This window comes from Centroberyx affinis, unplaced genomic scaffold (genome assembly GCF_046629955.1).
Source record: "Centroberyx affinis isolate AG114_WGS23_722 - 3 ecotype Tasmania unplaced genomic scaffold, CSIRO-AGI_Caff_v1 ptg009722l_1, whole genome shotgun sequence".
Classification (NCBI taxonomy): Eukaryota; Metazoa; Chordata; class Actinopteri; order Beryciformes; family Berycidae; genus Centroberyx; species Centroberyx affinis.
The window spans coordinates 341,991-356,374 of NW_027284623.1; the positions used below are offsets into that span (position 1 = coordinate 341,991).

Sequence of the window (14,384 nt, forward strand, 5' to 3'; positions counted from 1 at the left end):
ATTGTGTAGGAAGATGAGTGATCACGTGTGCTCAGTTTCATCGCGGCTGCACACCGGCAACAATGGAAACCGCGCCTTTACAGATTCCCAGTCTGTCTGCACCTGGTTCTGTTGAGTTAAGCTGCTTTTCCCGGCAGATAAAGGAAAGACAAGTGGCTGCTTGAAAATTTACATGATTCCTGTTTAACTCAAGGGGATTTCTTTCTAAATTTGACTTTTACCTGAGTCTTTTGGCATTACAGAGGAGCCCACAGCTACTAGATGAGTGCGGCGAGAAATCAATCCATCAATCAGTGAATTTTAGAACTTTTAAGCCCTATGTGAGATTATGATAAAAGCATCACATTTTGAAATCGGTACCGTTTCATTTTGGATTTCCCGGAGAAACTTTTTTTTCCCCCTCTCTTCAGGTAGCGTGGTGAGATTTCTCCGCTTTTGACAGTTTAATTTCTCTAGAAGAGACGTAGCGAGACAGAGGAGGAGACGGACTTAGAGACAGCGGGGAGAGAGCGATAGGGAGAGCCGGCGAGGAAGAGTGAGTGACGTGCCGAGGGAAGACAAGAAAACTTCAAATGCCTCCGCCGCAGCGCCTCCCCGCTGTGATGTGGTAATGCAGCAAATACCACTCGCAGGCAAAATAGTCCTGTCTCAGGAGGTTTAATGTGACGGGCCGCCGCTATGTGTGTTCCCTGTCAGAGAAAATCTTGGGGGCAGCGGGGACGTGTCACAAAGTACTTTCCATTAGGACAAATGAACAGCTGCTCAACTGTCTGCCTGGCTGCCTGGCTGCCTGTCAGCGCGCCGCCCCGGCCGCCATCTATATTCATAACACATTCTGACAGACATCCAGGAATGAAATAAGTTTATCTCCATTCGTCTCTGTTTGCGTGTTTGTGTGTGTGCTGCTCTGTGTGTGTGTGTGTGTGTGTGTGTGTGTGTGTGTGTGTGTGTGTGTGTGTGCACTGCTGCTGTGTCCTGTCTGTAGGAGTAGGATGAGCATATGTGATTGTTTGATTGTACATGTGTCTCTGTGTTTATCTATGTGTGTGTGTGTGTGTGTGTGCTGCTGCTGTGTGTCCTATCGGTAGGACTAGGATGAGCATGTGTTTGTTTGCCAGTGTCTCTGTGTTTATCTGTGTGTATGTGTGTGTGTGTGTGTGTTATTGAGCAAGATGGATAAAAAAAAAGATTGATGAATTTAGCAGTCTGTAGCTCCGTCAAAAGAGCCATATGTTCCTCTTACTTTTAAACTTAACTCATTTAACTCTCTCTCTCTCTCTCTCTCTCTCTCCCTCTCTCTCTCTCTCTCTCCCTCTCTCTCCCCCCCTCCTCTCTTGTTTGGGCCACCGCTCTGCACACAACAGTCAGGCTCGAAGAAAAAAGGTCTGGGTCACTGGCTTGTAACAGGCGCACAATGCCAGCTGGCACCGAAAGACAAATTAAAAGCCTGTATAAGAAATAGGAAGCAATTTCCATAGTAGTGTTAATGAGGCAGAGAGCGTTTAGTGTTCCTCCGTAAAGCTGACAGATGTGTATACTCTTCCAAGGCTTCCACGTCTCTCTTCCAGGGCCCTTTGCCAGACTCGCAGTCTCTTTTTGCCCCCCTCATCTGTTGGAGAAGAGGTACAGTGAGCGTTGTTGACAGTGTTGAGATCAAGGTTTTTGTGGAACTACTTTGTGCTTTCAGAAAATGAAGCAGCTGTTTTGCCTTGGCTAGCAGATGTCTACTGTTTTAGGTTCCTAGTCTCCCCTAACAAGAAACTAAAGTTAAGGGAATACCACTTTCAGGTTTGAGGTTCCTTTTTTCCTTCCTTTTTCCTTGTTCAGTATATAATATATAATGTATACATGCATTGTATCCCACAGCCCAAAAAAAAATAAAAAAATACACCAAACAGTTTGGTTTTTTTGCTGTTACTTGTTGTATGTAGCGCCAAATTGTTCTTCAGAGGTCCTGCAGTTGACAGCAATTGATGATACTGATACCCATAATGCGATGGTTCCATGTTGCACTATAATCCTGTATTGATTGATTGATGCTGTATCTGCAATGGTATCACACAGCGGTTTCAGTCACCTGTATAGTGGTAAAAGTGGTCTATGCATTTGTTTTTAAATGGTTGGCTGCTGTCGACTTAGGGTCAAACTGTATAAGTAGCAGGTGAATACGTTTCAGTGGATTCAATAGAAAACTAACTTTATGAACTTTTGTCTTAAATATTCATGCAAATGATGTTTAAATGATATGGCTCATAATCATAGTTTTGGTGCCTAAGCCTATTTTGTTTTTTGAGGTGCTATCATCTCAGAGCTAGTTTGAGTTTATTTCATATTCTGACTTGCAATACAAAAATCGAATTATGCAGAAGGTGCAGTTTGAAGAACAAAAATAAAATGACCAGCTCAGTTAAAAGTCGATGAAACCGATTAAAACCAAACAGTGCAATTATTCATTGTTAAAAAAAAAAAAAAGCCAATTGGTACAGTGGATTTTTTTAGGGCTACAACTACAATTATTAATCTGTCGATTATTTTCTCGATTAATCGATTAGTTATTTGGTCTATAAAATGTCAGAAATTGGTGAAAAATGTCGATCAGTGTTTCCCAAAGCCCAAGATGACGTCCTCAAATGTCTTGTTTTGTCCACAACCCAAAGATATTCAGTTTACTGTCAGAGAGAAGTAAAGAAACCAGAAAATATTCACATTTAAGAAGCTGGAATCAGAGAATTTTGACTTATTTTTCTTAAAAAATTACTCAAAGCGATTAATCGATTATCAAAATAGTTGGCGATTAATTTAACAGTTGACAACTAATCAATTAATCGTTGCAGCTCTTGATTTTTTTCAGTCTATTAGTCCTTGCCTTTATCTCTGGCAGTAGATCCTGTTTGCAGGGAAGCTGAACAGTCTTCTCTCTGCTGTTGGGAGAGATAAGATCACGGAGTGGATGATCAGTCCGGCCCATGAGCTTGACCAGACTGACGGTGGCCTGTTGTCTCTGCACCTGTAGGTCAGCAAGCTGCAAACTTGGCTATTATTTTCACAGCTCTTTTTTGAACCCTATCCATAGCTGCTTGTTTTTTCTGTGAGCAGCCTACCAGCAGTGCGCTATACTCCAGGAACGGCCTTACCAGTGTGCTATAAATGTCTACCAGGACTTCAGTAGGTAGCTATTACAGTGAGGAAGTGGAGCCACTTAGAGGCCCTTTTCACCGCCTCATCAATGTGTAGATCCAAGTAGACGCCCAGGTATTTTGAACTTAGAAATACCTGAATAGAAAAGGACGCAAGTGCTCTTAAACGGTTGGACTTAAGTGTTTTTAAATTGCCATTCTCGGTCAATGGAACAGGTCCACGCAGTGCATCAGTGTCAAGTCTCTTGTCTCTGTTCATGTTCAAACAGGCGGCGCTCACATGCCTTAAGTATAAAAAAAAAGAATCGGATTTTTCCAGTTGACTTTTCTGCCCCTTAAACTAGTGAGGACTGTCTGACAAAAGACACTGAGAACAGTGGAACTACAGTATTCTATTTGAACAGTAGAGCTAGAGTTTTGGCTTTTGAAAGAAAGAGAAAGAAAGAAAAGAAAGAGACAACAGATTGTGTTTATTTGTATGTTTGTTTCTCATTAAAACTAGGCTTGTGGCAATGGAAGCCTACTGTCCTCATTAGCGCCGGTTCACACTGTAAGCAATCAACACCTGGAAGCCATCCGTTTCCAATGAGAGGTGAGTGGGCGGGCAGGCAGTCGCCGACAGTGTGGGAGGCAGATTAGCAAGTGAGCGTGTTCTCCTGAAATGAGGAAGTCTCACGTACACGCTTCACCGTTTAACGATGCAGTGACAGATACGATGTCACATGAAGGAAAAGTTGACCTTCCTCTGTGATTTCCATGAATTATATACAGTAATTGTCATCTGAATCATGACTTTGTGTGGCGAGAGCACTGGTGCATGCGTGGGTGCATCAGGTGCATGATGTTAATATTTGCAAACATAAGATAATACAGTATTTAAGTGTTAGTCAAGTGTTTATAGAGTTTACCACAAACATGTCTCAAAGAGCTTTATATACTATATCATCTACATGTCATATACCATACTGCATCACTATATACTGTATACCATACTACAACATATATATACTACATATACAGCATATACTGCATCCTAAACATAGTTAATACCATACTACATCAAACACACTTTTTAGAGTCTCCAATTCATCTGACCTGCATATCTTTGGGCTTTTGCTTTTCAGGTCATCTAAGCAAGAAAGTGCATTTTTCATACATATCATACATAAATCAAGTTAAAAAAAAATAGCATTTTTATAGGACAAACACACCCAGTTCGCTAGCTTTCCATGAGTGTCTGTTGACATGGAGAGTAGTAGGGAGAGGCTGCGCCGGTCCACAGGTGAGACGTCACTTAACTGTTTGAACAAAGCACCGACATCACTATTATAGGTACAGAATAGCACCAGAAAATGACAGTGCTGAAACTGTCCACTAAAACTTGACGTTATTCATTTATTTTTTATTTGTTTGCCTCCAATAACTGTATCAGCCAATTATCTCTTGGCGGCACGTCATTACCCTGAAGATTTATGGGACAGATCATTGAAAATGTCAGACATAAAAGGAAATGGGGAAACAGGAAATCAATGCTCAACCATGGTTTTATTCCTCGGCGTCTTAAATGTCTGAAGTATTCGGCTATGTGATTTGTGGACACTGCCAACGATCGTGTGTGTATGTGTGTGTGTCGGGCTGTGTGCGTGGTGTGTGTGTGTGTGGTGTGCAGCTTTTAAAGCCCCCAGGCAAAAAAGTTAGGTGGGTTTGCTGTTCCCCCACACTGTAGCAAGTTTGGTAATATGTGTGTGTGTATCTGTGAGTGTGTTTGTGTGTGTGTGTGTGTGGTTGACTGTGCATTGTTTAAGCCCCCAGGCTGCAGAGATGTGCGGGTTTATTTGGCTCTTGGCCTGTGCTGGCCTGGTCATGCAGTCATCAGTTGTGAGAGTGGAGGGAGCAGCAGCCACCACTGTAATAGGCTCTCTATCTGGGCCGGGTGTCTCACATAGAAACACCCAGCACGCACACACACACACACACACACACACACACACACACACACACACACACACACACACACACACACATGCTGGGATTAAAGCTAACTTGGAGGCAGGCCTTTTCTTCTCTCACACCATCTCTCTCTCTCTCTCTCTCTCTCTCTCTCTCTCTCCCTCTGTGTTTGAGTCATTTCAGGCCAGGCAGCCCTGCCTACTGGTTAGTCATTTCCTCCTAGTCTTTCAGGTGGCTGGTTGCTTTGTGCTCCAGGAGGAATTGGGGGCCTTATCAGCGGCAGGGCAGGGGCCGCTGGCCACATCCCACAGAATACAGCGCTCCCTCCAACTGCATGGCTGCCCCACATGATTAAACCCGACCTGACCGGCCACTGGGCTGTGGTGTGTGTGTGTGTGTGCGTGTGTGTGTGTGAGCTTACAAATGCTGTGTTTGCGTGTGTCCTATCTGTAGTCTATAGCAGGTTGGTGTGTTTGTTTCTGTTTACAGTACACTTGTCTCTGAGCATGTAGGAAATATTTGTAACACGGCTTTCACCTCCAAATAACAGGCACAGTCAAGGAAGATTGCTCTGTAAATTCACATTTCAGTCAATTCCACTTATTTAAAAAATGTAGCATACTCACAGAAATAGCGTGTGCTTTATGTTTCAAGCGGCCTATCTTTGCATGACCCTTCGAGCTTTCACAATAATACGTTTGTATCCGACTGCAGTGGGCTTGCGGGACAAAAGCGCCAACAATGCCCATGTGGGCAAAAACAGCGCTCAGACAAACAAACATCCTCCGCGCCCTAAATGACTGTGAATGGTATAAAGTGCTTTTTTATATAAAGCGTGCTTTGGGTGAAGAAAAACAGAGGGAAGGAAGAAAGGCAGAAAGGGGAGAGAGAGAGAAAAAGAAAATCAATGTTTGTCTCTCTTTAGATAAATGCATGGAGCCAGGCAGCGCAAGGCGGTAGGAGGGTAATCTGTGAAACAACAATACCGTGGGCTGACAGAAGACGCAGTAATCTAGGCTGGACCGGCGCTATCCTTAAACAGAGTGTTCTGTGTCTGAAAGATTACACTGTAAGCTCTGACACCATAATGGCCCTGACACACACACACACACACATACACACACACAAGCGCAGACAATCGCACAGAATTGCTTCTGCCTGCCCGGAGCTTCTGCAAGAGAGTACTCATGTTCACAATGCACTCGGTGGCGAGGGCCTAGCTGGCAGAATACATCGATGATAGGAATCTGATTGAGGCCCACTGCCAACAATGGGCAGAGAGGTGGGGAGCGATTGACAATGAGAAATAAATGAGATGCATTGTGAAGATTGAGCGGCGGAATAAAGAGACGTGAATTGTGTGTATTCTGTCGTGTGTGCGGGCATGTGTGTGTGTTTGTTAGTCCTTCCCCTAAATTAATATTTTTGCAAGTGCCTGTTTTCTTGTATTAGGCTGCAGAATATGCAACCCGGTCCACCAGGCAGTCAGATAGACAATCTTCTGCTGTCGTCGGGTCAAAACCTGTCTGTCTGTTAACAACTTCATAACTTAAACTTTATAACAGAATTAGGGAGGTAGGAGGCTGAATTTGTTTTTCTTCTGTTGTCTCTCCTTTTTGGGCTATTTTTTTCTATCGTCTTTGCCCTTGTCTTTTCTTTCCTTTCTTTTTTCTGTCTCTCCATCTTTGTCAGTCCTTGACAGTCAGGCAGGTGTGGAGAAATTCCAAAGATCTGTTTATCCCAAGAAGCCGAGCCTCGGCGTGCAGAAATGCGCTGTCGTACTTCATGTCTTTGCGTCCGCTTGTTACGCCGCTGCCGTCTGAGCGATGGCGAGTTTCGTTGATCTCTCAGTAGCGCTCGAAAGATGTGAGCGAGAACACGCGGCTCCGGCTACATCAGTCACGGCAAATGAAGCGGGATGCCAAGTGTGCAGCTCAGACTGCTGCGAGTCTCAGTATTTGAGTTTGTTGATTTCACACGTAATAATACACACACATAATACACACGCACACATATCTTAAACATTGGACATCAACTAGCACTTTCTAAACTCCTCTTTAATTATCTCCTGATGATGATGATGATGACGGTTTTTCCCAACATAAAGATGATGGGGAGCAACGGCTGTAGTTTTCCGGTCACACCTCTCTGTTTTTCCCCATTACAGTCTCTATAGAAGCAGGTGTCCTTGGTCACTGACGGCGATTTCTTCTTCTCCTTCTGTCCGTCAATTTGTCTCCCCCCAACAGTTCGAGGCGGACGTGGACGAGGGCTCGACGGGCGTGGTGGTCAACCTGACGGTGGACGACAGAGACGACCCGGCCACGGGGGCGTGGAGGGCCATCTACTCCATCGTTAATGGAGACCCCAACCAGAGCTTTGAGATCCACACCAACCCGGACAATAACGAGGGCATGCTGTCTGTCGTCAAGGTAAACTAGGAGGGAAGATCTAATGAGCCAAGCTTTCAGATACAGGGGGTGAAGAAAATAACGGAAGTGCCTAACAACCATTACCACCCTTTGCCTTCAGAATAGCTTCAGTCCTCCTTTGATTGCTGTCATACAAGTCCTGAACTGTGTGTAGCGGGATATCGGACCGTTCTTCAAGAAGGAAAGCCGCCACTTCTTTGAGGGATGAAAGAGACGGAAATCTTCTTCCCGTAAAGGTTCAAAGATGTTTAGGTCTGATGACCATGAAACCACTGTTGAATTTGTCTAGCAGTGTGTGTGAAAGCATAATAATAATATGAATATGGGAAAATCATGAGGGAGCAGTGTTTGCCTTTAAAGTGGCTGCATATTCCTTGGCTGGTACACGGCCATGCAGAGCATCAATGCACCTAATGACTCTCACAAGATTCGCTGCCTTTACCGTTACAGACTGACCTCCATGTTTAACTGCTGTGGGTTAAAGGCATTTGTTGGCTTTCTCAAAATGGAAACCCAACTGATGTAGGGACAAGATTTAAGGTTCAGGTTTTGTGCTCTTTACACCAGGATATCTATCTTTGTGTGTTGGCCGAGGATACGAGTGATTTCCAAATGGCAGCCCTGCCGTAAATACCAGCTTTCTGAAGGTCTGTCCCTATGGGCGAGCTTTCGACTCGCGACCACTGTTTCTTTTTGCCCGCGTTTGGCACATGTTGTCATGATTTTTCAATACCGCTCCCCTTTCCACATAACAAAATTTGGCGGTTATTGTGACTGATTCACCTGCAATTCTGACTCCGACTGTTTGGCCTCTTTGCAACTCGGTCAGGTGCCTCATGCTGCTTTGAAAACTCGCATACAAAAGTGTTGATTGTCAGCGCTCTTTTCAAGCTGACACACACTGCTAACTGGCTTTCAACTTAATTTGAAGCGCCTGTGTAGCAGCCTTTGTAATTGTGATTTAGTTACTTCAAAGTTAAAGTCCCTTTTCATGTGGTGTTTCCGTTATTTTGTCTACCCCCTGTAGATTACACAAAGACGCTGTATAATTTCTGCGTTGTGCTCAGTGATGTTTCTTTTTATGAGCTGCGCTATGTTCACAATAAAGACTTGTTGTCCTCCTTTAATCAAATCCACTTGCCAATAATATTCTCTGCCTTTAATCCTTCTCCTTCTCCTCCTTCTCCTCCTTCTTCTCCTCGCACCACCACTTCCACCATCCACATCTCTTTCGCTCCATTCAGCCTCTGGACTACGAGGCCACGGCTTTCCACACGCTGCTGATCAAGGTGGAGAACGAGGACCCCCTGGTTCCCGACGTGGGCTACGGCCCCAGCTCCACCGCCACCGTCCAAGTCACGGTCCAGGACATCAACGAGGGCCCCGTCTTCTTCCCGGACCCCCAGGCGGTCACCCGGATGGAGAACCTCTCGGTGGGCAGCTTCGTGGCCGCGCTCAACGCCACAGACCCAGATATACTGCAGATACAGAGCATCAGGTGAGGGGCTCGAGGTAAATCAGCCTGCGACAGAGGACTGAGACGAAATGAGACTTAATTGAAATTGAGCTGCAGAACTGTGCTTGTGTGTGTGTGTATGTGGGGGTGAGACAGAGAGTAGAGAGAAAAATAGATAGGAGAGGAGGAGAGAGTGAGAGAGAGTGCACAGGCTCCCCTCTCTTGCTTGTGTGATTACTTGAATGTCATCTGCCGCGGGTCTCGGCTCAGTTTGTCGGTAATGCGCTTTCTGATTTTCATTCAGCTTCATTCAGTTCAGCTTGGCGACAAAATCAAGAAGTGTTTGCTGAACGGACGCTGAGCAGCGCTTCAAGTTCTCTTCGGTTCAAGGGCAATTCTGTCATGTGAGTGAGTTCGGTATTACTCCCACTGTGTCTGTCAAGCGGCTCCGGCGAGGTGATTTAGCATGCAAAATGAAGTTTCAGCCAACCAGAAGTCGAGCCTACCGTGATACCGTGTCTCTCAGTTTCCAGACATCTCCCCATCTGCCGCTTCTCACCTCTCTCATCTGTCTCCGAGCCCTTCATCACTCCGTCTCCTCATCCCTCTCATCTGTGTCACATCTCCTCCGTCCCTGTGTCCCTCCCCTCTCGTCTCCAAGCTTTTCCACCACCTCTATCCCTGCATCTCGTGCTCACTCTCTGCCTGTCAGGCCGCTTTATCAGTGTTGAGTAAACAGATGAAAAATGTTGCCCGGACAATCGGTTATTTACTAGCGAGGCTTTGTGCATAGGTCAAACCATTCACCCCAGTCAATTCAGAAGTCACAGAGCGAGGCAGCTCATTAACTCTGTTACAGAAAAATCCTTCCCTCAAATATTACCATCATCATTATAGGAAGGCCATTAGTTTCACTATGTGTTAGACTGAAATTATTCCTCTTGCTGCCAGAGGGAGACCCATTGCGTGTACTGCACTTCCTTTTACAAGATGGAAAACTCATCATTGCATTTATTGGCTTTTAGGCCTAATTTATACTCAATTTAGATTGCTCTTTTTGCTGCACCCTGGGAGTTATATACCATGTAAAAATGGTGTTAAGTAAATACATTGGGATAATAATGACCCAGGGAAATAAAACCCACCAGATCGTGACTTCACTGCTCAAATTATTGATGCTGGTTTATGTGCTGTAAAACTTACTCACTGTGTCAGCATCAAATGCTACATAATGTGGAGTTGCTCCTCTGAATGTTGTGTAGGAGTCAGGACCTGCGCTCATAAAGCTTTGATAAGTAGCGGTCTAAGATCACCGGTCTGGTCACATGACCGTATAAACTTCACAATGACTGAGAGCACAGACTGGCGTCTGAATACCAATCCTGCTCTGAGACACCTCTCGAATACTGGCCCAGCTTTTTCTAACTGAATCTGCGCTGTGTGTCACTTAGCTTAGGTCACGCTTGGTGTGTGTTACGTGATTAAAACCCAGACAGATCCGTGGGGATGGTCTGGGCCTATCTGCATAAAGTATGGTCTGGACTTTCATGATATTTGTTTTTGTGAATTTGCAATTACACATTCATGGCTTCCTTTGGTGCAGTTTGACAGTTCAGAAGCACGACTCCATGTAAAATCTAAAAAAAAACAAAACCTTCCAGTATATTAGTTGAGGTGTATATTTTTAGAAAATCTGACACAGGCTATCTTGGAACAGGACTTATTTGTCTCTTACTGTAGGCTGTAGGGAATTTTAAAAGGTCTTAGATCAGTAATCCTAGACTAAGAAGCTTTATGTTTAACAGCCCTGGACTAAATTGATAACGTTAATGTAGTGAGTGTAGAAGCGGAGATGTAGAAGTTCAGAATCTGACTGCCTCTTTGTGTATAAATCAAGGCTGATTTAATGCTTGGATGTGGTCATTTGATTGTTTTCGGTGCATTCACTTCAAAAAGAACTGGCTCTTCTGTTCTGTTCTGCACCAGTTGTGTCCTTTAACCTCAAATGAAATACTGAAATGTAAACTGATGGAATAAAAACCCATTTAAAAGTTTGCTGTGCTCCAGCTCCAGAGTATTCAGCTGGCCCAGTGTATCTGACTGGACACAGTGCATGGCATGCTGTCCGGGAGTGAAGGCAGTCTCAGCCACAGGTCTCCAGCCTCCCACATATCAAGTGGCAAAACAGTTTATGTCCTCATTCTGCGGTCTACATTTAGCTATGACTTGCAACTTACCTGCTTGTCCTTCAGCGGCAATTGGTTTTCTCGAGAACACATCTGCTCCCCCTGAACTTCACGGCAACAGAAAAACTCCCACTGAAGCATCAATCTTCAATGGCATGTTGCTATTGAACGACGACCTGAAAGAGCGGGGTTTTAAGTGACGCATTCAGGTTGAGAAAGGTTAGCAAGTTTCTTATCCTTTTTATCCTTTTCCACATCTCACCCATTCGTCTCCCACACCCCGAACGGCATATTTGAACGTCCTTTCCGGTGCTGTAAAGTGTAATGATGGAAGATGTGAATGCTACACCAGGCATTTTTCCATACTTCATTTCACTGCGACAGAAGCATTCCACGCGGTTTCACATTTGAAACGCATCAAATGTTTCTGTGTGTTTTGAGGGAAGTGTGTGTGGTCGCCTAGTGTTTACATGTTGATTTTTATGAGCCTTCTCTAAAGATTGTGCTGGTGTTTTGTCTATCTATAGCCAAAGAGAAGTCTGTTTTTTTTTTAACGCCATCCTCGCCTGTCTGACTCATCTTCGAAGTTGTAGATCTGCATCTTTCTAACTTCCTGCTCCTTGTCCCTCTTGTCCCGTGCTTCTGGATTAATTTCCTGGCCTCTCTTATTCATTGTCATGACGTCGTCTGATCTTTTGCCAGTGACAGGGACTGTGAAGGGTTTTAACTGTGATGCTGAGGACAGAGTAAAGACAGATACTTGGAGCGGTGGGGATAGGTAGAGGGAGGGAGCATGCATTGAAAGAAATGACCAGAAAAGGAGGAAGAGATGTGTTTGCCTTTCTCTCTCCTCCCCTGTCTGCCTCTGTACGACTGTGTAGATGTGTGTGTATGTGTGCATGTCAGTTTGGCGCTCTGGCCCCGGGGAAGTGTGGGTCAAATGAATTTGACATGGCACACAGTCGGTCTGACTTGCTGGTCACGATCAGTAGCACCGCACTGCAGTGCAGAGCACACACACCTGCACACACGGCTGTATTAGTATACCTGTGAGGACCTTCATTAACTACAATCTTTCCCCAACCCCTAGGTAAGGTAGCTAGGTAGGTAACGCTGGGAGGGTTAATGGACATGGCTTAATCCCTAATTCTAAAATAGCCCCTTAAAGGAGTGAGGACTGGCAAAATATCTTCATTTTGGAGGAAGCACACAGGAAATATGCAGGAATAAAAGTTAAAATTATTAATGCATTGCTTGTAAATTTGTAATAATAATGATAATATGATTTTTTATTGATGCCCTCAGGGAAACTCTCTTTTTGATGCCTCCTTACACAGGGAGATCAGTCCCGTCAGCTACAGATCAGAGCTAGTGGGGATTCAGTGTCTTCAGTAGGGCACATGTTGGCCAACTGAGTCTTGTGTCTTGTTGAATTGAGGTCTTCCCTCCTCACTGCAGCACCCCACTTCCCCCAAAAGATGTCAAAAGTGATTGTGATCCATCTTCACAATATTTACCCAAACTACCTTTCCCTCCAGCAGTGACAGGACCGTGATAAATACTGCAAGCTGGTGAACAAGCACTACACACTGTAATTTCACTCTTCTATATACATGTTTTACACAGAGGGACTTGAGATCAGCCCTCTAGACCATTTTCTTCTTCAGTTACATTAATGGAAATGTTAATTGGAGATACATCCTGTCAAATTATGACAATTATTGATTCTCTTTAAAGCCTGAGACTGCAGGACGATGCTTCAAAGAGCCACCGCGAGCAGGAACCGGCTGTGCTGCGGAACCAGGGCTTCTCATTAGCCCGGTTTCTAGCCCAGAGCCAAGCGGAGCCAAACAGGGCTAAGCAGGGTTAACCAGGGCTACCTCATTACCCAGGTTATTTGGTATCCCCAAAACAACATCCCTTAATTTTTTTCTCTCCTCAATCTTGTGGAGAAAGAGGTTATTTGCCTGCAAGGGCTTAACGTTTTATCAAATAAATAAATAAATTATTTTACACTTTAACCGTAAACACTTTGAACTATCCCAGGCTTGATGAGCCCCACATGGCCTTGCAGTTGCTAATGATCTCATCCCCTGTCTTCTCTTCCCCGGCTCTTTCATACAGCCCTTGATGATGTGAAGGGGAAGACTTTCTGGAGGAGATGTAATTAACTGTAATGATAAAAGAATTGTTTCAAACAGCATTTACAGTTCACCTGAATCTGATGATGGGACTATGAATAGGACTTTTTGATACGGAACAGGATTCATTAAAACAATTTTGAAGGCGAGAAAGAGCTATGTTTTTAATTTATTTTATCTTATTTTAGCAAAATCATTGCAAACTATCACCCGCAACCACTGCAAAGCACTTTGCATTTTCTCATTCATCGTTATGTATCGTGCTTCAACTTGAAATTGGCCTCAGATAGTGTCCCTCCTCTCATTTTCCCCATAAATGGACACGTTACATAATTATAGCAAATATGAGTCTCTTTAATCCTGTACAGTATTTAAGCCAAACTATCCGGCTCTGGGGGGATTTGTCTCATGTTTCTGCTGAAGAAGTTTTCCAGTCCTGTTGGCTGCTTTAGGGCTTTAGTCAGACTGGAAGAGCAGCAGCGTGGGTTTAGAAGAGTGCTGAAGGAACAAGTCTCATGTCTGAGAGAGTGACAGAGTGACAAAGAGAGAAGAAGGGAGAGAGAGAGAGTTGGACTTGCTTTTGACAAAAAGTTTATTTTTGTTAAACCTCTGACTACAGAAGTGGTCTGCTTGGTGTGTGGGAATTTGATATTGAGGAAATGTATAGTACTTGAGGGAACATTTGTACCCTGAAGTTCAGGAAAAGTTTTTATTTTTCAATCTCAGCCTTGACCCTCCTTGTTGCTGTGGTGCCAGTCAGCCAGGCTGTAAAGAGGGAAGCAAATAACCTGAAGTGTCACTATGAAAGTTTGGGTCATTTGATTGGTGACAGGATTGTCAACACTTGCCCCATAACTGTTTACACTGAAGTAATTGCATGCTTGATGGGGAAAAGCACTCTGTCTGCTTACAACATAAGGGGGCTCAACTCCACTCTACTTGTGTACTGTTGAATTATAACCTTAGCTTGAATACAATGTACAGAAGTGTCTCTTTATTAATCATGGAGGATAATTGCCTTGTATACTTGATGCTACCTTTGGAGAGACAAGCACATTGTGCTTTTACTTTCTCTCAGCTAT

General features: G+C 44.2%; 1 protein-coding gene across 1 annotated transcript in view; it reads left to right on the plus strand.

Moving 5' to 3' along the window:
- Positions 1 to 14,384, plus strand: part of cdh13 (cadherin 13, H-cadherin (heart)) — a gene marked incomplete at its 3' end in the record, with an annotated part of 286,073 nt that overhangs the window by 241,391 nt on the left and 30,298 nt on the right. The window contains exons 10-11 of the mRNA XM_071514707.1: positions 7,337 to 7,519; positions 8,764 to 9,017. Of these exons, the coding sequence (XP_071370808.1) occupies positions 7,337 to 7,519; positions 8,764 to 9,017 (437 nt within the window). The remainder of the gene's footprint in view (positions 1 to 7,336; positions 7,520 to 8,763; positions 9,018 to 14,384) is intronic.